We start from the raw sequence: 26,278 nt of genomic DNA, 5'->3' as shown, positions 1-26,278 counted from the left end.
ATTGCCAGGGAGGAGTGACGGCGATAGGAAGTTTTCTGTGCAGGTTTAGTCGTGGGTGTGCCGAGGTTATCACCCGCTCATCGTTGTTTACACGCGTCCTTCCCCCCCGTTTATTTCGGATATGAAGTAAAGCCCTAGTTAGAGGAAGTTCTGCCTGCTATTTATGTTTAACCAGGACCACTTCGCAGGGGAATGGCGGGGGGCAGTGCAGGAAAAGGAATTCATGTGGTGGCAAAGACCTACATCAGGATCTGCTGGCCCAACGGATCCTGCCGCCCGAGGAAGATGCCTCATCCGGCCTCATAGATGGGCTGGCTGTTAATGACCCATCATTACTTGGTGACATGGCCTCCCAAGAAGGCACATGGAGACCTGGATGGAGACCTTGGGTGCTGACTCAGAGGCAAAGCAGCTTTTTCAAGGGCATGCTGCCACCTCATGCACCTCTGACATAGGTAGCAACCTATGATGTTGTTGTTGTTGTTTTTACTACATGAGTGAACAAGAGAATCAGTTTCAGGCTGAAGTGATTACCAGGGCCCAGTTCTGCACCTGAGTAACAGGGTTTCTATTCCCTTTTAAACGTGTTGTGCGTGTGTTACTGGCTTTTTATTGCTTTTGTGAGGTAATCTGCGTTCCCTTTATGCCTTTTTTTTTACGCCCTGTAATCTTCGGGTGGAGGGCGGCATTATACAAATACCATTATTAATAATGATGATGATGATAATAATAATAATAATAATTTAGCAGGGCGGGCCGCGGTCGCTTTGTCCACGCAGCTGCGCCGGCGGGAAACAGAGCCAACAGCGAGCAGGAGAAAAAAAAGACCGTACGACCAGCGGCCGTTTCCTTCCCTCACGACCGCTCCCTCCGGCCCGCGCGCGCGCCCCCGCCCCTCAACGGTTCGCCGGCCCATCCTTCAACCAAGGGCGAGAAGGCCAATCCCAACCGAAGACGTCACCCGCGCGCTCTCTCCCGCCCTCCGGGCGCCAGACAGCCAATCGTCGCCGAGCCTTCGCTCCCGCTCTCCAATCGCTGAGCGGAGCCCGCCTCCCCTCCTCTGAATGCCTTCTCTAAAGCTATGACAGGGTTAGCGAGTCAGTCGGCTGCAGGCTGTCGGCGGAGTAGGTTGGAGTGGTCCTTTCTCTCCTCCGTCCATCGTTTCTTTCCCGCTGTGCTCCTCTCTTTCACTCTGTCGCAGAGATGTCCGGGGCGGTTCTGCTGGCGGCGGCCGCCGGGGTCGTCGTCGTCCTGGCCTTCCTACTGCTGCTCTACATAGTGCTGCCCGTAAGCAGCCCGAAGACCATGCAGCTGTCTGGCGCCCACGTCGTGGTGAGAGCCCAGCCGAGGTTTCCTGGGGCGGTTTGCGGGGAGGAGGGCAGCGGGTATAGAAATGCGGCATCCTCCTGCCCTTCGAAAACCTTTATTTCCCATACGTTGATCTGTGTATCTCAGTGTAGAAGGAAATAGCAGCTCCCCCCCCAACAAAAAAAACCCTCTTCCCCTTTCAAACTGCGCAAGCAAAATTAACACCGTTGCTGAGGAGAGATGTCTCCTTCCCCCCCGCCTCGCCAAAAAGGGGGAAAAAAGGGGTTCCAGGGATGTATCGCTTGCCTAGTAATTAGAAAAGGGTGTGGAAGGTCTGGGTTATGTTTAGCCTGAAGCAAAAGAAGTGGTTTTTTGTTTTGTTTTTTGAGGGGGGGGTGCCATTGTTTACAATTAGGGAATATTAGGAACGAGCTGGGTTATCTTTTAGATTTCCCCTTCTTGTCTATAGATGCTCCTGTTTAGAAGCAGACTAATTGCACCCCAAAAAAAAGAAATCGTTAAATAAGATCTTCCTCTCTTTCATACATCTGTTTTATCTCCTGGGAAAAGAAATGTGGGCCGGAAATCTTGAATTAAACAAGGTGTAATCTCAATTTATGGGTTTAGTAGTGTGTGCTGCAAACTGAATGGCATTTAAAAAAAAGAAAAGAAAGAATGCTACTGCTTGGAATCAGTACCATATACATTTCATAGACTCATAGAGTTGGAAGGGACCTCTAAGGATCATCTAGTTCAATCCCCTGCATTGCAGAAATATGCACCCATACAGGGGTTGAACCCATGACCTTGGTCTGAGCTATACTAGTTGGTCTTAAGGTAGGGGGTGGGGAACCTGTGGCCCACACTCCAGCATCATGTGGAGGGGCACTGGTTCCTCTTTCCTGTCTTAAAGGGACACAATCACATTCAAAATTGTGCTGATTGTCTTATGTGTTATTCTCAGTACTGCCTACTAACAAAAGGAGGTGGAATTCGGGAGTTTACAATATAGATATTATCTTGTTGGGAGAATAGAGGATTAAGAACCTGTAGCTCCTGGATTACTGTTTCTGTTGGCCATGCTGGAAGAGGTTGATGAAAGCTGAAGTCCAGCAGCAGTTGGAGGGCCACACATACAGATGTCCACCCTAATGTAATTGAAAGTCTGGGTTCAAGCCATTTCATCCCCATAGCAGTTGCTCTTAGTTGTGCCCTGTGCCCCTTTGGCCACCATAGAATACGGTACATTTTATTGCATTAGACCATAGCACTGCAAAGCAAGATAGCAAAATTTAAACTAGATTACAGAATTTACAGAAGTTACCTAAATTATATTTTTATATTCTCCTCCTTTAAAGTGGAGAGGATCCAAAGGGAGCTTGCCACCACAATTCATACCCCGTACAGATACGTAAGCTGGTATCTTCTCTGGACAGTAGAGAAGTGGATACATGTCACTTCACAGCAATCACATACCTAAAATGAAGCTCTATATGTGAAGCATGCTTTGTCCTGCTTATTTTAAGAGGAACAATTCAATGAGTAGACAAATTACATCATGTTATGAAGATGGAGGCATGTGCAGAGATTCTTGATGTTGGAGCAATTGCTTAATCTGAGTCAAATTCATTATTGGTTCCAATTCTTTGTTTATAATCTGCACAAATGATGGCGTGAAGCATGTTGTTCATGAAACTTATGTAAATGACATAAATAGTGGACTTACAGCCAAGCAATTTAAACATTTTATAGCAGGTCTTCGCCATTTTAGGTTTGGCTGTGTCTGGACGCTTAACTGAATTTCTCCTTTCTTGTGCCTATCTTTTTATTTTCTCTTTTTCTGAGGAATTTTGTTCCATGTGTGCAATGGAAGAATCTGGTGTCAGGAGAATGTTGTCTTTGCTAAATTGAAGAATAGGGATTCTGAGTTGACCTTTGCTAATTACTGGTATGCATATAAAGTCTTGACATGGAGATATTGCATAAGTAAGCTGATAAAGAGGGATGTGGGTGACGCTGTGGGTTAAACCACAGAGCCTAGAACTTGCTGATCAGAAGGTCGGCAGTTCGAATCCCCGCGATGGGGTGAGCTCCCGTTGCTCGGTCCCTGCTCCTGCCAACCTAGCAGTTAGAAAGCACGACGAAGTGCGAGTAGATAAATAGGTACCGCTCCAGCGGGAAGGTAAACAGCATTTCTGTGCGCTGCTCTGGTTCGTCAGAACTGGCTTAGTCACGCTGGCCACATGACCCGGAAGCTGTACGTCGGCTCCCTCAGCCAATAAAGCGAGATGAGCGCCACCACCCCAGAGTCGATCATGACTGGACCTAATGGTCAGGGGTCCCTTTACCTTTACTTTAAGCTGATAAAAGAATATGCAAGATTTTTAGTTGATTTGAAGAATTATTTAGCATGCGGAGCAGCTTATGTACTAATATCATATGTCTAATCATATGATATTATGATTAGACATATGGTACTCAGGACGAAACATGCTAAAAGGAAGGCACGCTTGGGAAACCCTCACTGTGATCAACTCCCGCCCGGAAACATATGTCCCCACTGTGGAAGGACACGTGGATCCAGAATTGGCCTCCACAGTCACTTACGGACTCACTGTTAAGACCGTGTTCTTGGAAGACAATCCTACTCGGCTACGATTGATTGCCAAAGAAGAAGAATCATTTGTGATAAAGTTGCCTAATAGCAAATAAGCCTTACATCTATCAGAACTTGGAGGGGTATAGCAATTATGTTTAAAGGTAATCCTTTTATCCATAATCCTTCTATCCAAAGGGTTCACAATGCAGGTCAGTTTCTCATGCACCTTCTCATGCACCGTCTCTCATTCCTTCATGCTATATCCTGTAATTCTTCCACTGCCTTTTGTAAGGGCTGAAACTGGCCCTGCAAGGACTTATCTTCTATTGTGGACATAAAACTCCCTTCTTACCAGCAACATCAACACCACTATTGCCACTAGGAGGTGTGGTGGAAACAAACTGGAACTTCTTGTCTGCGTAGGAAAGAATTGCTCTGTAACAAACCTCATATTTGCATTTTAATGGGACATTTTTTACATCCTTCTGTATCCTTGCACCAAATCACACTCACAAACCCTCCTTTGGGCTTGTGGATCTATGAACTTATCTTCCAGGGTTTCTAAATGGACATTCTATACCAAAGTATGGAAATGCAAAGCCTCATTCTCATCATTGCTGTTGCAGCAGAAGAAACCATTTTTGTTTGTTCTTCTAGCCAAGCATTCCTAATTCTGACTAATTCACCTGGTATCAACATACAAGCTCTTCTAAAGCAGTTGTACGAGTGAGATATTTCTAGTCACACAATTCTTCTCATAAGGAGGACTCCAGCAAAGGATGTCATTTGTTCTTATGGCTTTAGCCTGTGAAACCACTGGTGAATTTCCTTGAAAGTTTAAGTGGTATATACTTTTTAAATAATATTTAAAATAACAGATGTGCTGCCTTTGAAATGAGGAAAATATTATTTTTTAGACTTGAATAGTGAGGGAGAAGAGGTCTTCTTGAGAGATGATACTGAAAGTCTGCTTGTTTACAGGAATGAAAGATTTTGCCACTTGTGCGTTTTTTATTGGATTTTCCATTGAGTGAAGAACATTTTTTATCCTAGAAGTTGCCTGTACCATGTTCTATCATGTTTTGGACATTGTACAGGAATTGATAATCTAGCATGTGCAAAACTGGATCAAGAAGTACACACTGAACTAGGAGCCTCAAATCTGGCACTGCTTGGGCATTCTAAGAAACGACAACAACAACAAAATCAGCACAGTTTTGAAAGGTTCATTCTGCCATCTTATTTTAAATTGTGTCCAATTGTATGCAAACAGAGATGAGAATCTGTACATTGATCTCAGGAACCATCATGCAAAAATTGATTACGACATTTTAGGAGCTGTCCAGATGCATAGCAAACAAGTATCCAGAAGTAGTAGAAGTTATGCTGCCTGTGCTTTAACTTAGGCGAGTTCATTAAATTGCCAATTTACCTAAATTATGATCTTGGTATAGTAATATACCGGAGCTGAAGGGGTATGAGTTTGTTCATAGATGCATCTACCCCCTATTTGCCTTCCTCCACCCCCCCAAAAAATAATCCTTACTGTGTTACCATGCTGAAAGTGAGCTGGGATGTCCATAGACAGCTTGCAGCTTTGTGATTGTGGTGGCAATTTCAAAGCTGTCCACATGACACCAAGCGGCATCTCATTATTTACGGAGGGGAAACACTATTGCACACATGTGAACAGGCCCAGAGTTTGACCACTCTCTTCTCTAAAAGGCTTATAATTCTAATGTCTATGCTGTCAAGTTTATCAATTTAATCTATATGCTTCCCCCCCCTCTCTTAAAAGGTAACCGGTGGTTCCAGTGGCATTGGGAAATGCGTTGCCATCGAATGCTTTAAGCAAGGGGCTTTTATAACACTTATTGCAAGAAATGAGGTAAATTTCTAGCATGCTTATTTAACAGTTATGATGCCCTGAAGCTGTTAATGAAAGGGTTTGAAGCAACAGTAATTATAACTAAAGCCCTAGTATTTAATTAAATAGTTAAAATCCTTGGCTCCAATCCTACTAAAGTTTACCAAATTTGAAAGCAACAGGGCTTAAATTAGTGATTACTGTACTAATTTTATCTGGATTGGGGCCTATTTGTTTCTCCAGAATAAATAAATAAATGACTGTTAGAGTTTGAATACAGTGTTTGAGTTAGCGAGAGTATTAAGCCAAAACCAAACTGCTTATTCTATTGGCTATTCCATTTATAACCATTTACCTATGGTTGTGGGGTGTGGGGAACCTTTTCTCCTCCAGATGTAGTTGAATGCCAACTCCTATTCCAGCAAGCATGGCCAATGGCCCAGGGATAAAGGGAGGTGTCGTTCAGCAACATCTGGAGCACCAAAGTTTCCCTACACTTGGCCTGTAGATTCAGAGGCACTCTAACCATTTCTTCAGGAAAGTGGGATATGAGCAGCATTCATGTTTTAAAAATTGTTTTCTGCTTTGCTAGTATCTTGGATATTGCACCAAAACAGAGAGTAATACTCCCACTTTTTGCACTCTTTTCTACTGTGAACATCTTAAAGGAGAATTTACTTGCATATCCACTCTGTTCTGCTTAATACACTCAAAGTCATCCTTGGTTTGTTTCTAAAGTCTTCTAGTATAACAGAGTACAAAATATAGAATTCTAATCTTTGGAATTGGGAGAAGCAACAAGCTTTAAAGCAAGATTAATATTTAAGTCTTGCAGTTAGCTGATACATAAAATATTTGTTGGTAAGTAAGCTGAAATAGCTTTTTTCCTCTATTGTTTTGATTGAGGATGTGCTGCTTGTATGCTGCCATTTATTCTATTCTTCTAAGCATCTATAGCCCACCTTTCTATGATAAAATCAAATGCAAAGCATTTTACAGTTTACAAATAAAATAGAAGTCATTAAAATTTAAATTGTTTTATTGTCTGGTTAGTTTTCAAGCAGCAGTAAAAGAAAAAAATAATAGAAACCAGCAGATAAGCTAAGAGCCTATCAAAAGGCTCAACTAAAAAATTCCACCACAGTAGAACACTTAACTGGAGTTTGGTCTTCAAGGCTGTGTTTGTGAAGTTAAAATGGTATGTGGGAAATTATCTTGAGCAGTGATAGCCAGAATTGCAGTTCTTCCATTTCTTAACAGGAGTTTGCATGAGGGCGTGGTGTCAGCAGTAGGCTGACAAATGTTTTTTGTTAAAAGAATTCAGTTACCTGCCTGAATTCTTGTAACTAGTACATGTGTGCACTGGGAAGTTTTACTAATCTTTACTTATCTTGTAATTCAATACACTTAGTATCTTGGGATGTGCTAGACTAAGAACTAAGTGTTGTATCCAGTGAAGTCATCCCATTAATGCAAGGATTCCCACCTGTGCAACAGGACTTCTGCATACAGTGGTACCTCAGGTTAAGAACTTAATTTGTTCTGGAGGTCCGTTCTTAACCTGACACTGTTCTTAACCTGAGGTACCACTTTAGCTAATGGGGCCTCCGGCTGCTGCCGCGCCACCGTGCGATTTCTGTTCTCATCCTGAAGCAAAGTTCTTAACTCGAGGTAGTATTTCTGGGTTAGCTGAGTCTGTAACTGAAGTGTCTGTAACCTGAAGTGTCTGTAAGCCGAGGTACCACTGTATCTCTTCTGCCTCCCAGTTGTGCTCTGGAGGGTTGCCCCCCCCCCCCCCTTGCAGGGTACAGGGAGCGGGAGCAGAAGTCGCATTGTTCAGGCAGAAGTCTTTGTGCAGGATATCTGTATGGTATATAGCCTATTGGCTACAGTCATATACACACTTCTGTAGGAGTGAGACTCATTGAAGGCTTTACCCCTTAATTAGATATACACAGAATGGCACTTCATATGTCATATAGGCAAAGCCAAAGCAAACTTCTGAAAATAAAGTATAACAGTGGATTTAATTTACGTTGGCTGAAGCAGAATGTTGTAAATATTTATAGAATTGGCAGTAAATTGACCAAGTAAGATGGCAATTCCTAAATGCATAAAGCACCTAAATGTTTGCTGCTATACTGCATTTTTTTTAGAAGACTTTCGTTCTGTCTATCTTAATTGTTTTAGCAGAATGTTCCAAATGTGCTTGTTTAATTCCAGTGCCGGCTATTGGAAGCAAAGAAAGAAATTGAGAAGTTCTCAGTTAATGATAAGCAGGTAAGATGACTATATTCTACCAGGTCTCTCAAATGTGTTAAGAAAATGCATGTTCTTTCTCTGACTTAATATAGAGCAGCAGTACTTGAATTACAAGTTATGGAGTAAATGTGTAGATAAGAGAAAATTGAGTAGCATATTATGCCCTATATAGTCATGTCATAGGTAAACTGAAAATTCTGTTTTAAAGAATTCTAAGTAATCCTAGACACATCCTGCAGTCAAAGGCCTCCTTTGGGTACTATTGTGTTGTGAGCTATAATGCTAATACTTTGATTGCAATTTAAGAAAAAGGTGGGGTCAGTTCTTTTATAGAAAAGCTTATACAGAGCATGAAAGTGACATGACTTGCAATATAGAAGGCTGAAAATGTGCTTGATGTGCAATATTTAATGGTCTCTCTTTTTCCCTAAAAGAATAATTCCTGCTTCTGAAGAAGTTTGTCTTGCCTCTAGGGTGTTATCAGTAGTCATTGGCAACAACGTAAAATCATTTCATATTACCTAAGTAGGTGTAAGAGTGTATTTTAAAGTTCTGTGTTAGCTACAGTTAAATATGACTAAAATACCATGCCAGTTTTATGAATTTGGCTCAATCTTAATTTATTCTTGAGATATCAGTATCTTTTTCTTGGTGACTTTGCTACCTGCCTTTTAAAATAAAGCTAATTTTTGCACAGGGATGATTTCATGTAAGCCCTAAAGATCAATATGTGAATGGGTCTTTGGCAATTTATTTTATGAATTTATATTCTGCTTTTCAGCTGAAGTCCTCAGAGCCGTTCCTAGTACTTAATAAAATGCAATGAATGTGTCAAAAAACATACACTTAAAACAAAACAAAATTAGCCTCACAAGAGCAAGCCCCAGGCGTTGTCTTCTCCTGTGCCTCTCTCTCTTGCTTTTGTAATGTCTTGGGGGTGTTAAACATTTCACTTCATCAGTCTTTAATTTTGTCTTAGGTTCTGTTTAATAGAAGCATAGGAAGCTGCCATATATGAAACCATACCATTGGTCCATCTAGCTCAGTATTGCATATGCTAACTAATAGGGATCTGTCCCAGAATCTCATATAGGATTTACCAGTATCTCTGCCCTGCCGGGTAATGTGAGGGACTCATGTTCTACATGCAAAGCAGATTCTATACTGCTTCTTTCCCTGGCATGTCATGCATGCTTTATGGAAAACAAAGACTTAAGTGGCGGTAGAGAAAAGAAAAAGAATTTCATATGAGACTACAATCTGTTCTATAGCAGCCATCAACAAGGATGAACAGCGCAGTGTGGTTTCCTAATGCGCTTCTAAGCAGCTTATTCTTAGGAAAGTATGTGTGGTGCAGTTGTTGTTTTTACAACACTACGGTGTCTATTAATGATTGCACCACTTTAATTCAAAAGAGGAAGAAGAGGAAGAAGAACACTCTTTTAGAAAGAATTCAGTGTTGCTGAATATTCCATAAGCACTAGCTTTCCAGCTTGCCACTTGGAGCCATCCCCACCTCCTCTCCTGGGTGCTTTTCTGAGGGTTCTCCTTCCATACAAAAGCCAATTTTAGGGGGTGCATAGCGGGGCAGGAGTGGGAGGAAAACCCCATTGCACAAGTGAATGTTCTTGCACAGAACTTGTATCTGATGGGACTTGTTAGACGAGTTCCACCCATTGAGGTCAATTGAATAGGCATCCACATGGAATTATTGTTGTTATTACCTGCCCTTCACCCTAAGCTCCAACGGCAGGTTACAACATTAAGCACAATATTAAACACACAAAAATAAGGTGGGTCCTAAAAACATACACCTCAGGCGTCAAAGGCAGGGTAAAGAGTTGCGTCTTCAGCATTCATTGGAAGCTGAATTATTAAGGACTAGACAGGTTGTTCAGGCTACAGATGTCTGCAGACTTTAGACCAGGCTTCCTCAGCCTCGGCCCTCTAGATGTTTTGAGACTAGAATTCCTATCATCCCTGACCACTGGTCCTGCTAGCTAGGGATAATGGGAGTTGTAGGCCAAAAACATCTGGAGGGCTGAGGTTGGGGAAGCCTGCCTTAGACAAATTATAGCAAAGTGTCATTGCTATAGTCCTGTGGTGAAACCAGTTTAAAGTTGGCTTTTGAATCCTGACTTGTTTAAAAGCCATTAACCATAATTCTCTATTTACACATTAACGGGAATTTTAAGTTTAACTGCAGCTGCTAGGTTTGCTTCCCTGTTTATATGAAGTGAGGGAGCAAAGGGGCACTTCACTGAGTGCATGAAAAAGTAATGCACATCCTGACTTATTAGGATTAAATTTGATAATTCAAAGCTCATCTGAAAAGTCTGAGCTAAATATTATTGCTTTGGAATATTAATTGGTTCTTCTCAAACTCCAAAGCAATATAATATCCCAGTACTTTATGTAGAAAACAGGAACTCTACACTCTAAACATACAATGCACACGTTGAAATACCGTATTTTTCGCCCTATAGGACGCACTTTCCCCCCTCCAAAAATGAAGGGGAAATGTGTGTGCGTCCTATGGGGCGAATGCAGGCTTTCGCTGAAGCCTCTGGTGTGCACCGACCCCTCTCGCTCTCCAGGCTTCGTGCAGCTCTGCGCAACCCTAGGGAGCCTGGCGCGAAGTCCCAAGGGTTGCACAGAGCTGCCTGCATTCCCGGGCTTCGCGGGGGGGGGGATTCATTATTCCCCCCCAAAACAAAACCCCAAGGTGCGTCCTACGGGGCGAAAAATACAGTATGTCTCCTTACCTGTGTTGCAAAAATAGTTTACTTGTTGAATTAAAAAATTGTCCATTTTACACTGTACATATCAAATGATATGGTCCTTCTTTTCCATTCACATAGGTTGTGCATTATATCTCTCTTGATGTTTCCAAAGATGCTGCAAATGTGGAAAGGGCCCTTAAACAGGTAAGGAAATACTGGTTTTACCTGGCTGGCTCCCTCCCCCCATTTTTCAATTGCAAGTGTTTATTGCAGAAATGTTCTGCTGACAGTAGTGATATTTATAGACACAAATTTGTTATCTCACCTGTTTTTTTATTCTTTCCAGGCTCAAGAGAAGTTGGGTCCAGTTGACATGCTTGTAAATTGTGCTGGAACATCAATTAATGGAAAGTTTGAAGATACTGACATCAGTAAGTTTGAAGTAAGTGAGCCTGACTTCTCCTGTTTGAGTATGTACTGGTATACTAATTCAACGGCACCTAGAAAATCGCACCAGATTGAGGAAATTTTTTTGAATGATAAAATTATATATAAAATTTACCTAACTTGTAGCAGCACATTTTATTGTCCATTTCAAATAAATGACCTAACATTGTATATTTTTTTTCTAATCCCCCCATAGTTTTCCACTGGGTTGAATGTTTTATATCTGTGTCATAGACCCAATAATTCTCATTAGATATTTATCATGTGCAAAAATGTTTGCTGCCTTTAAACATCTATTATGAAAGGCCTTTAATTTATGTTGTGAAAGAGAAGTTCTTCATACGCTATTGTTACATAACTTTCATTCCTTGGGTAATACTTGCATGAACCACCACATAAACATGAAAGGAGAGTATTTCACAGCATGCAGAGTAGACAAGTATGTGGGAATAATACTTTTTCTTGAATACTTATATAACTGCAAAAGTGTATACAAATTTAATAAATAATAATAATAACAGCAAAAGTGGGGCTCCCTAATTCAGCCCATCTCAAATGAAATGTTTGCTTCATGTTGATGTTGGTCCATAAAGTCTCTTCAGCGGCTGACTTGTAAACAGTTCACATAAAGATTAACTAGGCTATAACTCATTTTCTCTTTGGCATATCATAGACAGGGGAGATGCAAAGTGCTCATAATTTCAGCAGCATGCGCCAGCACACTGCTTATTCACATTATTAAATCATTATTTGTTCAATAATAATAATAATAGTTTCTATACTGCCCTTCATCCAAAGATCACAGGGCAGTTTTCATTATAAACCATAATAATAATATTATAATAATTTATTATTTATACCCCGCCCATCTGGCTGGGTTTCCCCAGCCACTCTGGGCGGCTTCCAACTGACTATTAAAAACAATACATGGTTTAATGTAACATGTGAACCAAGCCGTTAATTAGTTTCAGAGGAAAAAAATTGAGAAGTGATTTTATAAAAGTAGAGCAGTTGCAAATGTCATTTTCTACTAGTTCTCTACTCGGTGCGGATTATGTAATTAGTAAACTGTTGTGTCTTAATTTTTTATTTACTGGATATAATTCCATTGCTTTATATATATATTAACCGTTTGCTCCCATGCTTGCTCAGTGTTCTCTATACCAGAGATGGCTAACTTTTGGCCTGCTGTAGGTTGTTGCCCTCCAATTACCATCATTCCTTACATGCCATGCACTCTAGCTGGGCCAGTGGAAGTGGAGTCCAGCAGCATATGGAGGGCCACAGGTTAGCCATCCCTTTTTATTTGGGTTCAATCCTGGAGACGCTGGGGAGCAAATTTGGGATATTCTGCAGGTAAAACATGTATTTTACCACTTAGCTTCAATGTTTCCCAGTTTAAAAGTTTGGCCACCCTTGTCCTCTCAGCAGAAGTTACACAGGAAATCAAAACAGCAACCACATCACAAAGGTTACTGCTCAACATCAAAGGAACCCGCAAGTGGTTGCCTTCCAGCATGTTAATGGACTATAACACAGCATTTTACAGCTTGGAAACTCCATTTGTAACATGAAGCAACATCATCCATAGTAGGAATTTTGCACCTGTTGGTGATGAATATTAATATTGCTGATGCCTTGAGTTTAAAGCTGCAGACCAGCAATCACACTTCGTTATTTCATTTCATTTACATTAATATTACACTTCGTTAATATAAAATCTGTTAACTAGGCCTCCGACTTGTATGTTTGTCTACAGCAATTGATGGCTATCAACTATCTGGGTAGTGTCTACCCAACTCGGGCAGTAGTTACCACCATGAAGGAACGGAGGAGGGGAAGGATTGTGTTTGTGTCATCCCAGGCTGGACAAGTTGGACTGTTTGGTTATACTGCTTATTCTTCAACAAAGTTTGCTCTTCGAGGACTAGCTGAAGCTTTGCAAATGGAGGTATGATTCTCTGTTCCTTACCTGCATGTATCTTATAGTTTCTCTGTATAACATTAACAACAACAATAACAACATATAAACAAAAAGCTAAAACCATAGGGGGAAATAATTAAAGAATCAAGTAAACATTAATAGTATTATATAAGAATATTGTACAATATAGTGTTGCCCAAAAAGTACACAAGCAGGCTCAGCAACATTCAACACTGTTTACAAGGCATAGACTTAGCTATTCTGTTGCAATAAGTGGTACAATATTCCAGAGCGCATGACACCATTCGGCTCATAAGGCCTGTATTGAATACGATTTGCAAAACTGTTCATTTAGTAGGGTTAGTTGTCCACCGGATCAAAATGAGAAGTAATAGTGCAGGCAGTGTATTGAGCTGCTGTACTCTCAGATATTGTAGATCTGGTTTTGGGCAGAGCGTGCATACGCAAAATCACATAGAGCAAAGAATCCCCAGGATCGCCACCTTCCTGCCCAGCTGGAGCTCTAGAAAGGCAGCTCCCTCTTCCCCCCTCTGGTAGCTCTTTGTCCTCCCTGTGGGCGAGCCAGAAGTACAGCCTGGAGAGCAACTGCAGTGCCACCACTGCTGCCACTGCTCCCGCGTCCCACCAGGAGTGGCTGGGCCTGCCCTTGCCAGAGAGGCACCCTCACAGTGGTTTGGATTTGCTGCAGCCCTTGCCAGCTGACAGTGTGGAGCAAGCCAACCAAGCTGAGGGACTGGCACTTTATGCAGCTGCAAAACCACCATGCACACCTAGTAGGAGGAGGAGGCAAGAGCCCGAGATGGCAGCAATGCAAGCAAGGCATGTGTTGTCTTACCCAGGTTTGCTTGTTCCTCCCCCTGCTATACTTCATTCGACCCTCTTCCCGCCGCATATCTCCTGAGATCCCAATGAGAAGCTCCCTCCCAGTAGCGGCTGGTGAGGTGGCAGAGGCAGAGGGTCACTGCTCTCCTTGCTTCCAAACAACATGTAGCTTTGCAGGAAGGCTTCTTCACCAGGGTGTTTCTTGCAGAGAAGTGGCAGGAATGCTATTTTAAAAGGGCAAGATTTCTCCTTGGCTTTCTGCTCGAGATAAAAATAAGAGGCTGCAGCCAATAGTATAAAGTTGAGTTGCAAAAGCAGAGGTGTAGCAAGTTCAGGTGGTACAGATTTTTTTTTGTCACTCCCCCCCCCCCCCCAATATAAATTATTAAAAGAAGGGAAAATAAGATACTTGCAGTTGCAAGTGTTATTTTCTGGTTTATATACTTAACATTGTAAGCATAAGCACTTAAAACCCATGCAGACACCATGCCTTCAATATCAGCCAGAAACAAATTTCTTCTCACCCACCACCCCATTGCTCTGTTCGCTATCTAGCCTGATGGTAGAACTTGAATTTTGCACACTATTCTGCGGTAAAGGTAAAGGGACCCCTGACCATTAGGTCCAGTTGTGGCCGACTCTGGGGTTGCGGCGCTCATCTCGCTTTATTGGCCAAGGGAGCTGGCATACAGCTTCTGGGTCATGTGGCCAGCATGACGAAGCCGCTTCTGGTAAACCAGAGCAGCGCACGGAAACGCCGTTTACCTTCCCGCCAGAGCGGTACCTATTTATCTACTTGCACTTTGAGGTGCTTTCAAGCTGCTAGGTTGGCAGAAGCAGGGACTGAGCAACGGGAGCTCACCCCGTTGCGGGGATTTGAACTGCCGACCTTCTGATCGGCAAGTACTAGGCTCTGGTTCAACCCACAGCGCCACCCGCGTCCCTATTTTGCAGTAGATAGGCCTAATAATGGAATTGCCCTAATAAGGATGTGTGTTTTCCTTATGGTTTGGTGCAACTCCCTTTACTTTTACAATGCCGCTTAAAACAGGTGGCTAATCTGTGTCCCTCCAGGTGTTGCTGGACTACAACTCCCATCATTCCTATTGGCCATACTAGCTGGGACCAGTGGGGGACATAGTCCAGCAACATCTGGAGGGACTCAGGCTAGCCTCTCAGCCCCCCGTTTTAAAGCTGACCGTGTAATGCACCATATCAGAAGCACAAATCCCTTTCAAGGGGCCATTTCCCTCCCCTCCCCCTTGTGTTTTTTCAAAGTATCTGCCCTGAACAACTCTGCAACTCAAACACTTGCTCATTCTTTTGAGACATTTGAGTTAGTCCTAATAAAGTATTGTTCAGCTTCAGCTATTGGGCTGCTGTTGTTTTAATTAAATGGACCATTTCAAAAAGAAACTGATGTTCATAGGCTGCAGTTCTACACCTACTTTCCTGGGATGAATTCCCATGGAACTCAGTGCAGCTTCTAAGTAGACATGCAAAGGGGGGGACAGTTGTTTAAGCACCATCTCAGCAGCTCACTGAACAATGAGAAACAATTTTCAAGCTAACGTGAATACATTCTTATATTAATTCTCTCCTGAAATGTTGGATGTATGGATCTTAACTTGTGTTTTTTTGGGGTGTTAGGAGGCACTGATGTATCTCTTGGCATCATCCAGCTTCTATGTTTGAAAGACATGTTTATTATTATTATTATTATTATTATTATTATTATTATATTATTATTATTATTATTATTATTATTATTATTATTATTATTATTATTATTATTATTATTTCCTGAATACCTGGCACACATGGACCACAATAATCATATGGACATAGAAAAGCAGGGGGGGAACATCTTGGTAGCTTTATTGTAAATATCCCTGCTACATAAGAATAGCCTTGCCTGATCAAAGGGTCCTGTTCTCTCCTCTCTTGTCCATCTCCACCTAAGGCAGGGACAGTGGCGGAGTTAACTGCATGGGTGCCCAGAGCCCATGCTGTGCACTTGGGGGGGGGCAATCCACTGCGCATGGGGGTGGCGAGGCAAGCCCCCATGGTGTGCCTTTTTGTCACCCTCCCAGGGATGACACATGGGGCCGAGCGCCCCCCTTCCTATGCCCCTGTGCGCAAGTAAAATGTCCGTAAGGTACAATCCCACTATATGCCTCTTTGTTCATATTACGTTGTATATCTTTGTGAAAACAAGTAAGCATGGGAAAGCTCAATATATTAGAGCGTGAACTAAATATTTTTCTCAACGTAACAGGTAAAGCCCTATAATATCTACGTAACAGTTGCCTATCCTCCAGATACAGACACACCTGGCTTTGCAGAGGAAAGTCAGACAAAGGTAATTTTATGTTCCTCTTTATTGTCATGCAAAATACTTACATAAAGTAAAAGGATCAATAGCTACAAAACAAAAAAGAATGATCCCATGATGTGCTTAATGCTAAATCTAAACCTTGAGTATAAGTGTGTACTCAACTTTTAGTCACAGGAAAACAGTTGTATTGTGTCACTCCTTGGTATATACAGTGTTTCAAAAATTCTTAAACAATCTTCATTCTTGTTCGCATTTGTTAGCTTTTATGTTTTCCTGGTCTAAGACAGATACACCATATGATCTTGCTCATTGTTGCCAGATCCATGAGTTTCCAAACTCATAGGAGGAACTTCTTTTTTTTGTTCCAGTATTCAGCATCTGCCTTCCAGAACCATACTGAATATTTTTTTTACTTTCATTTGGTAAAATAAATTTTATATAAATTAGCAGAAAAACTTTTAAATCTTAAGAGATGGAATATTCCAAAAAGTTAACTTATTAATATTTTATACAACATTAAGACAATACTTGCTTGTTTCTGGGCATGTCCATATTGAGTTTATCCCATATGGCTTTTTATGTTTTAAAAAACAAAACCTTTTTTGAAAATATTCACCTAACACTATTTTGATATAACTTTTTTTTTCTTTAACTGATTCTATACTGTCTGCTGGTTTTCATCTCTCCCCAGAGTGGCTGGGGAAACTCAGCCAGATGGGCGGGGTATAAATAAATTATTATTATTATTATTATTATTAGCCAGATGGGCGGGGTATAAATTATTATTATTATTATTATTATTATTATTATTATTATTATTATTATTATTATTAATAAATTCTGTAAGTTGCTTTGAGTTATTTTGGGGGTTTTTAAAAAAGCAATTAAGTGCAGTTATTATCCATTTCTGCATAATGCCACATTGAATTGGTTTAATATTCCATTCTTACTAAAATGCTGCATAAGCAAGATAGAAACCAACAGTGAACGTGTAGGAGACAAATTTTTAAACTCAACTCACACTTTCCATGATACAGGACTAACGTTACTAATTCCTTCGCTTAATTTCTTGTCTTATCCATCCACAGGGTAGCATTAGGTAGAATCTGAAGGGAAACCTCCAGCAGGTTCTCTGTTTCTTCTTAGTCAAATATTCTGTGCAGGAGGTGTCTCCTCAAAAGCTGTCCCCCATCCCCCCCCCCGTCTTTTCTGATGGGCTATCAGGGGTGGCCAACTCCCAAGAGACCTACTCACAGAATTATAAACTGGCAGTGACCTACCCCTGTTTTTGGGGGGTTCAGGTCAAAGTTGTTGACCTTTTGGGGAAAGGAAGGCCCTGTTTTTTTGGGGGGGTGCAGGGCTAAGTTGTTCAGCTTTTTTTAGGGAGGAGAAAAGCCCAGTTATTTTTTTTTGGGGGGGGGGGGTTGGTGAGAAAGAGAAACAGCCACTCACCAATAGATCGCTGGGGAAACAAACAACCTACCTGAGGAAATTCCGTTCTGCAGATCGTGCAACAATGGAGGGCAGGGCGAGGGGCTGGGGCCGGAATGGGACCCAGCGATCAACCATGATCTACCAAATCCTCCCGGGGATCTACCAGTAGATCGTGATCAACCTGTTGGACATCCCTGGGCTATAGCAAGTTAGGGCATAAGATCACCATAGAAAGCTTGCCAAGTAATTTCAGATGAGGCTTACTTGTTTGTCCTAAAATTCAGGGCTGATTAACAATCTAAACCTGGATCTCTTGTCTTTTTATAAAATGTTGTTTCTTTTGCACCACCTTCATTTATTTTGATGTTATATATTTAAATTAAAACTTAATGTAGGTTGATGTGGGTGGATGAAACAGGAAGAAAATTGTGTTAAGTGTCAACTGGTTTTGCATTAATAATCAGTGTTGCATCAATCTTTTACTGTATTGCCCTGAGCATTCTTGTTGCACATTTAACAATCATACAGCAATAAAAGTTACCAAACAAAACCCTCCTACAGGAGATCTTCGGATTGTTCTTAGTTGGCCAATGTAATGAAAGCTGATTTGAAAACATGAAAGAAGACTATCCTTTTGTAAAAAAAAAAAAACAAAAAACTTTAATGGTCTGTGACCCTAAAGAATGTTGTCCCCGCCCCGAATTGTTTTTTAAAATCTGTTAAATGTTTCAGAGTGAAAGTATTAACAATTGAATATGAAGCAGTTTAGGGTGGCAAAACATCTTTGCTTTTATTACTCTTGAGTAATGAATTGTCCAGAGGCCAGTTTTTGTCAACTACATCTTAGGATTTAGTTGAACAATGAGTTTCCACTTGACTTTCGGGTAGGTATGAGAGCCCTACTTGTGAACTTCAAACTCCAAAATATTTCCATTTAATATTGATCCTGTGTTAGCAAGTGATATTTAACAATACTAACTTAACCAAATTCCTGCCTCATAAGCCCCTTTAAGGCCTTTCTTTACTCTTCCAGAGAGGACTGAATCAGGTGAACTGCATATGAACAAATACCTTAATCACATTGACAGATACTAATTAGCTCAGTGTTTTCTAAGAGGAAACAGTTTGACAAGATGAAAAAGGATGAAAAAGACAAACACTAGAACTCTGGTATCAGGCTTAATGCAAGAATGAATGCAGATCACATTTTTATCTTTTCTCAACATTTCTGCAAGATCATATAGGCAACAATGCATTCCTTGAAGCGAAGATTTATAAGCAGGCTCTTTAGGTAGCAAGAATTTACAAAGTTGATCTAAGCTAACGGAAATCATGTATAAAAGAGTTAGAGCCAATTCTCCTGGGAGCATAATATCAATTTATTTTTCTGTAATATTTGTGTCAGAGATACCTGCTGAATATAAGAAAACTGTGTCTCCATATAAAGATGTGTGTTTATGATAGCGACCAGCAGAATGTTGCATCTAAAATGTTGCACTAATTCTAGTTTCACTCTTCCTATTATTAAAGAAAACTGCATTTTAACTTAGAATTTGCATTCACTTGTAATCTAATGATAAATATAATATCAACAAATGCAACTATAAACACACCTCTTGACCTGAACATTTTGTTTTGTAAAAAAAAGTGTTCAGATGGTCTTACGTTTCTTAACAGATATGAGGTGAACTGTAGTTATACTTGGTAACATTTCAGCTGCTGTTATATGTATGTAATCTCTGCATTTACTTTTGCTCAAGATTTTGGAGACTAAGCTTATTTCAGAAACATCATCGGTCTGCAAACCTGATCATGTGGCCAGAATAATTGTTAAAGATGCCATTGTAAGTAAAATGCAGTATTTGTATAAAATTCTTTTGTGGGTGGAAAACATGGGTAACTTGCTAGTTTATTATAAGGGTAAAGGTTGTCTGTGTTTGTCTACTACGTTTTCTGAATACTAGAATCTTTATATAAAGAGAGCCTTCAGATACAACCCTAACCTACTTACCTGGGAATAAGTCCCATTCAATTCAATAGGACTTATTTCTGAGTAGATATGTCTAGGATTGCACCGTTTTAAACAGTGCCATCATTATACGTGGGACCTTTGCATAGGCAAAATTAGAAAGGGCCCTTCTCCCAAGGTTAGAAATTTAAAGTAGACACCAAATAAAACAGGATTGGATAAAAGTGGCAGTTGCCCTTACATGTAATTGGTTCTAGTTACAAATTTTCCCTCTACCTAAACTGCGTGCTTGCTTTGAAAGATGGTTTGTGTTAATGGATTTTGTTTTGCTCTGACTTTTTAAAATGGATTTTCAATCATGTTGTCATTTGCTCTTTTTGTTCTTTTGTGTTTCTTAATTAAAGGTCACTTCACTAATTTTTTACTTAATATATACCCTCCTTTGCAAATGTTGAAATATTATAACATGGGCGCAGGTAAAAATGCATTTCAAATTTTAAATTAGTAGAGTTGATATTAAAAAACTCAAGATGCCCTGTTTCAACACAGGTTGACACAAATGGCCTTATTCAAGTTTGGCACATGGTGCCTTTTAATCATAAACTGCTTTGGGAGCCAATCTTGGCCAACAAGCACAATATAAATAATAGTAGTATGGGTGATTCCTAGGTTTCAAAAGGGTGGAATATAAAAATTGCTGTTTCTGTACCACAGGCATTTTATTTCACAAAAAAGTTTCTTTAAGCATGTGTCTGCCTGAACCACATGTATACCACTTTGGGATATTAGATGATGCAATATATATATATATATATATATATATATATATATATATATATATATATATGCTTTCGTAGATTTTCACGGGTACAGGAATGCAGGTTTTGGTGTCTTCGGGTGTCTTCCCGTGTAAGAGTTGGGGTGTCTAGGCGACGTTTCGACGAGGTCTCGAAGATGACGAGTGAGACCTCGTCGAAACGTCGCCTAGACACCCCAACTCTTACACGGGAAGACACCCGAAGACACCAAAACCTGCATATATATATATATATATATATATATATATATATATATATATGCTTTCGTAGATTTTCACGGGTACAGGAATGTAGGTTTTGGTGTCTTCGGGTGTCTTCCCGTGTAAGAGTTGGGGTGTCTAGGCGACGTTTCGACGAGGTCTCACTCGTCATCTTCAGGCTGGTGCTTTCGGCTTCTTGTTACTAGAACTTGTTACTAGCTTCTTGTTACTAGAACTTGTTACTAGAACACTGAGATCCTGCTCTGTTCTAGTAACAAGAAGCCGAAAGCACCAGCCTGAAGATGACGAGTGAGACCTCGTCGAAACGTCGCCTAGACACCCCAACTCTTACACGGGAAGACACCCGAAGACACCAAAACCTACATATATATATATATATATATATATATATATATATATATATATATATGTGCTTTCGTAGATTTTCACGGGTACAGGAATGCAGGTTTTGGTGTCTTCGGGTGTCTTCCCGTGTAAGAGTTGGGGTGTCTAGGCGACGTTTCGACGAGGCCTGAAGATGACGAGTGAGACCTCGTCGAAACGTCGCCTAGACACCCCAACTCTTACACGGGAAGACACCCGAAGACACCAAAACCTGCATATATATATATATATATATATATTCATTCATTCATTCAGACTACAGGTACAGTCTTGTCCATGCTTAAACAGAAACATGTACGTTTAAGATCAGAAATTTTAAAAATTCCTGTCAGATTTTTTAAATATATAAAGTATTAAACTCCTCTTGCCCTTTGGTAAGAAACACATCCTATTTTAATAAAATTGTTTGGAAACCACCTGACTACTTTCTCCATTCCCCCCCCCCCCCAGCAAGGAAAATTTGCCAGTTCTGTTGGCACAGATGGTCACATGTTAACAATATTGACTGGTGGAATGTCGCCTATCTCTTCTCTTGCTGAAGCCCTACAGGCGGTATGTAATAAAATAATATCAAATGATGATGTTTCAAAATCTGTTGGGTTCTTTTAGTGCTGTGTACACTCACATTTATTGGTTCAATGTAATTCAAAATCTAGTCTTTGTGCAGCAGATCTCTTCAGTGCAGTAAGCTTACTAAAGTAAAGAGTGATCAGGAAGTATTCTACTTCTTGGCAGCAAAAGCTGCTCTATCCAATGAATTGTGAGATAAACCCACTGAGGTCCACATGTATTTATTTTGGTAGAGTTGAAAGGCGGGCCATCTTTTATTTTTGTTTCAATTAATAACCTATAACTTGATCATACCCAAAATGTTTCATTGAGCAATGTCAATGATTCTTGTCCTATGTTTTTTTTTAATTGTGTCACATTTCTCTATTAAAATAAGTAAAGCTTATTTACTATGATTAAAAGCTAGACCTGTCTGTCAAAAGAGAAGGTTCTCTGACCTCACCACCTTCTTCTGCTCATTCTCTGGGTGTTTCCCCAGTCATCTTGGGTTCTTTTCCCAGAAAAGATAACTGGGAAGGGGGAAGAACAGCTGTGCATTTAGCTTTATGGAAAGACAGGAAGCAGAGCTACTCAGAAAGTTAGGTACACCCTGATATGCCTTGGCACACCTTGTTAATGGTGCAGTCCAAATCAGTAATAAGAGACCACCCCTAATCACCTTGTTCAGTTAGACCAGAGGCAGTGCACATCCCTACTGTCTGGGAGATGGATAACTGGGGTTAGGTCTATCTTATCCAGGAAGCATTGCAACCTCCAAACAGGCTCAAGCTGGTGTGAGATAACTTCCCAGCCATAAATCCAGGTCAATAAGTACCACAAGCACACACAAGATGCACGCCTTCTGCTTCAAGATTATAGTTCCATCCAGAATGATAATCCTTTGTCAGATCATCAGAATCTCTGACCAGCAATACCTGGTTTAAGCTTCAGTATTCGGCTGCCTTTTTTTCATAGCAACATCTGTTTTGTTAACAAGAACAAATCTCTTAACATCTTGTGAATTGGTTCACATGAAGTGCCAAACAATGGTTCTACTTCTTCCCCTCCCATGCTTTGTTTATTAGTTCCTGGTTTGTGGCAAAGAATGTGCTGTTGTGTCTAAACTGAAAAACTAGTTTGTGATAGGCTTGTATCCTAGAATGGAGGTCATGTGCAAACTGGAGCATGCCTGTTGCAGCAAACCAGGAACCATCTAAACCGAAAGTCAGATGTGAAAGGGAGAGCATGTGAGCGCAGAGCTTGCTCTTATATCACCAAGCCATAGTTTGGCATATATGAATGTCTTGCATCTCCTTAATGTTTACCTGCAGAAATTGCCATGTATTTCAGAAAGGATAACCAAATGCATAGCTAAACTACTGAACTCATGCAAGTAAATCATACAATTTGGACTTGATCTTGAGATCAAGCAGCTTGCAAATGTATGCCTATGTTAAATTGGACTGTTGCTACCCATCTGGCAAATGTCTCCTCAGCCTTGTTGGGCCTGCTAAACATTCATTGAATCATAACGTTGTTTCACATTGTTTGCCTGTGACTTTTCTACTGGTTACCCATTATTATTCTCCAGGGAGCAATTCAACCCTAAATCATGTTCTCTTCTACAAATTTAAAACAACACTAGTCATTCTGTAGTCTTTTGCATTGTTTCTGCTTCAGGTAGATTGTTGTGCAGATACATGGGGCAGGTGATTCATTCACTAGCTTCCAAAGGGGGAAAAATTATTAAAATAAGGTCCCTTCCAACCATGTGACTATATTTCATAGTACTTTCAAATAACTTATTAATTTATTTTAATTAGAGAACAAAATATACATCTCAAGCTTTGTTTAAATAAGACTAATCTTTAATAGAACAGTCCTTTTTCACATAATAATTGAGTGCTTGGTGAACCACACTTCTGATCATCAAATCTGATGAGAGAAAATATTAAATGACCACTAAGCAGAAGTATGTTGAATAAGATCTCTCCTTCTCTCCCTTTACAGCTTATTTTCCTGGGCTTTTTCCGCTTGCTTGCCCTGTATTATTTAGCAGGTTTTGACAGCATAGTTCGTCGTTGCATGGCAAAAAAAGAGAAATCTGAAAAGACGGACTGAAACAGAATGGGTGCTATTTAAAAAGTTGGACAGTTTGCTGCTAAATGGGACTGTATCTGTGGCCTGAGTATGTCTCACAGAAATGTGGAAGAGGTGATATCTTCGGTGGTGAAAGAAGGAAACTGAACTAGAAAAAGAGACTATGCAAAGGTGCTAATGAAGAAAACTGGGTTTTTGGGGTTGTTGTTGCTTTTCTGTGATTTCAAGGAATAACCAGATTGTTGCCTTAGAAGTAAGCTTTTTGAGAAGAGTAGAACTTAAGAGTGACCTATTTTGATGGTAATTCTGGACCAATACTAATTGTCAGCAGTGATGAAAGAGTTAAGTCTGTTATCCACTTCTTAATCTGAGGACTGATTTGGTAAATTCCTCCCACACAACAGTAACACCTCAACTCTCCTACAGAAAGCCCAGCTTGTGTATTATTTTGATTACATGGTTTCTGCCAGAGAGCTGGACCTTGTAGGCCCTGTTCTGCATGAGTTGGTTCAAATGGCTGTGCAAAGTCTAGTCAAAGCAGCAAAAACTATCCAAAGATGAAATATTTCAGCTCTGGGACAATACATGAATTGGGCCAAAGTCTTTTGTGAAGAGGCAGTTTTTAAATATAGCATATTAATTTGTTGAGGGGAGAGTTCTCTTTAAATGAGATGCCCCCTCCTTGAGATAGGAGGCGATATTTGCATGTGGATATTACCAAGTTGGAGAATCAATATTTGAATTGGCTCTTGGGAAACCTCATTTGAGATTGAGTTTTCTCCCACCAGATTGTTGGATTTTGACATTCCACTCTTGACACATGTGGTGAGTTGTGTTAAATGCTATATTAAGGAATTTCTTGATGGCAGAGCTTTACGCATATGATCTCTGCAGGAGAAATGACGTATGCTTTAAATAGTTGTAGATCTTCAGCAGAGATCAAGGACCCCCGATCCTTACTGAGATACTAGGGGAGAACTATAAGCAAAACAGAAGTTGTCCATTTTTTCATTATCTGTAACACGTTCATGTTTATCTTTGCCAGCTCTGTAAAAGACAGATGGGCTTTAACACTGTAGAAATTGAAGGAGAATAGGGTGCTAGAGAGAACTAAATGTAGCACAAGGAAGTGCCTAGGTCCTTACTCTGATGGTGCAGTGGAACTTGCAAAATTATATTGTTTCTAAGGTTTCATTCACAGCATGCCAATCTTATTACCTACATGGAATCTGGACTTACACAAAGTCCCTGAGTGGATTTTGGGAACCATATTTGCTGTGTATAAATTGACTGGTTCCCATTGGTTGCAGATACGCCGAACCCCAGTGTTGAACTGGTTCATAAAAATTCCTGCTACCCTTTGTCATTTTCCAAGTGCCTAAAAGACTGTTAAGAGACTCTGCTTGCCAGTTTGTTGGTCAGCCAAGATTTTCTTTAAAAAATAAAAAGGGAAACACTTTTTAAACTGCCCTTTGGAGAACATTATTCAAATCAAGTCCAGCAGCTTCTGGTTCAATTATAGTCTTCCAATTTTAATAGATTTTTAGATTCTAAAAATAGATGAAATCACAATAACAACTGCTTGAGATTAATACTATAGTAGTTATGTTTACTTGTTTTTGGTACAGTTACCCAGCTGTTTTGTAAGTAAACCTGGAAAGTGCCAATCCAAACAAAAGCACTTGGAGCATTGGGCGTTTTGAGGGGCTGAGAGGATTGCCAGTTAGAAGGGAAGGAAGGAAATAATAACGGATAAACTGGGCTTGGTGTAGTCGCAAAAGCATAAAAACTTGCTTCATATCATTCCAGTTAGTAACTGAGTCACAAAAAGCATCTTTGCATGTATGTCTTGCTACTGTTTTAATGGGAACTGTTGGAAGGAGAATTTGTCTCCCTGTTTGCCATAATGCTTTGGTTTTCTAGACCTGCTAGGATAGCCCTTCAAGCTGGCCAACACACTTAGTTCAAATAATAAATTCTAGATCCTTTAAAGCAATTTGGACATGCCAAATAATCAACAGTTTAAAGAAGAACGAATCTCTTCTACATGTGCTTAATGACATGTTAACTTTCCTGTTCATTCTGCGCCTTTACTGTGCTTATCTGTGGATGGATTATGCCCTTGGTTTCTTCAGTGTCTTGAACTAAAACAAAAAATTCTAATGTTATGGAGCATTATCACTCATTTGACTCGAATACATATAATAGTATGCTAAAGAACAAATGGAAGTGGGTAACTAGCTTACAAATGTATACTGTGAAAAACTTTAGGCACTTTTAAATGTTAATATTGAATGAAGCTAAAACTCATAGCTCATTTATGCTTGCTGTTTCATGAAGTGTTGTGCCAGAATACTAAATTTTAATATTTTGTATTCACCAAATAAATGAAAATTGCATTTAACTTTTGTCTGTATATCTCTTCAGAATGACTGTGTTCCTGGTCTTGCTGAGTAAATTTATTTCTGCTAATTCTTGTCACAGTACTAAGG

General features: G+C 40.2%; 1 protein-coding gene across 1 annotated transcript; it reads left to right on the top strand.

Annotated features, from left to right (window-relative positions):
* The first annotated feature begins 1,056 nt into the window (after positions 1–1,056).
* Positions 1,057–26,190, top strand: KDSR (3-ketodihydrosphingosine reductase). Its single transcript, XM_081206567.1, has 10 exons — positions 1,057–1,332; positions 5,706–5,795; positions 7,998–8,054; positions 10,898–10,963; positions 11,106–11,201; positions 12,966–13,157; positions 16,252–16,335; positions 19,506–19,589; positions 21,588–21,689; positions 23,697–26,190. The coding sequence occupies exons 1-10, from the start codon at positions 1,204–1,206 to the stop codon at positions 23,805–23,807; spliced, it is 1,011 nt and encodes a 336-aa protein (XP_081062693.1). The 5' UTR covers positions 1,057–1,203; the 3' UTR covers positions 23,808–26,190.
* The last annotated feature ends 88 nt before the right edge of the window (positions 26,191–26,278 follow it).

This window comes from Podarcis bocagei, assembly GCF_964188305.1.
Source record: "Podarcis bocagei genome assembly, chromosome: 8".
Lineage (NCBI taxonomy): Eukaryota > Metazoa > Chordata > Lepidosauria > Squamata > Lacertidae > Podarcis > Podarcis bocagei.
The sequence above is the reverse complement of the archived record's forward strand: the minus strand, read 5'-3'. Positions and strand labels throughout refer to the sequence as shown.

Coding starts and splice junctions, on each gene's coding strand:
- KDSR (XM_081206567.1), top strand. CDS start 1,204: ATGTCCGGGGCGGTTCTGCTGGCGGCGGCCGCCGGGGTCGTCGTCGTC. Junction 8,055..10,897: donor TCTCAGTTAATGATAAGCAG/GTAAGATGACTA, acceptor CCATTCACATAG/GTTGTGCATTATATCTCTCT. Junction 13,158..16,251: donor CTGAAGCTTTGCAAATGGAG/GTATGATTCTCT, acceptor TCAACGTAACAG/GTAAAGCCCTATAATATCTA.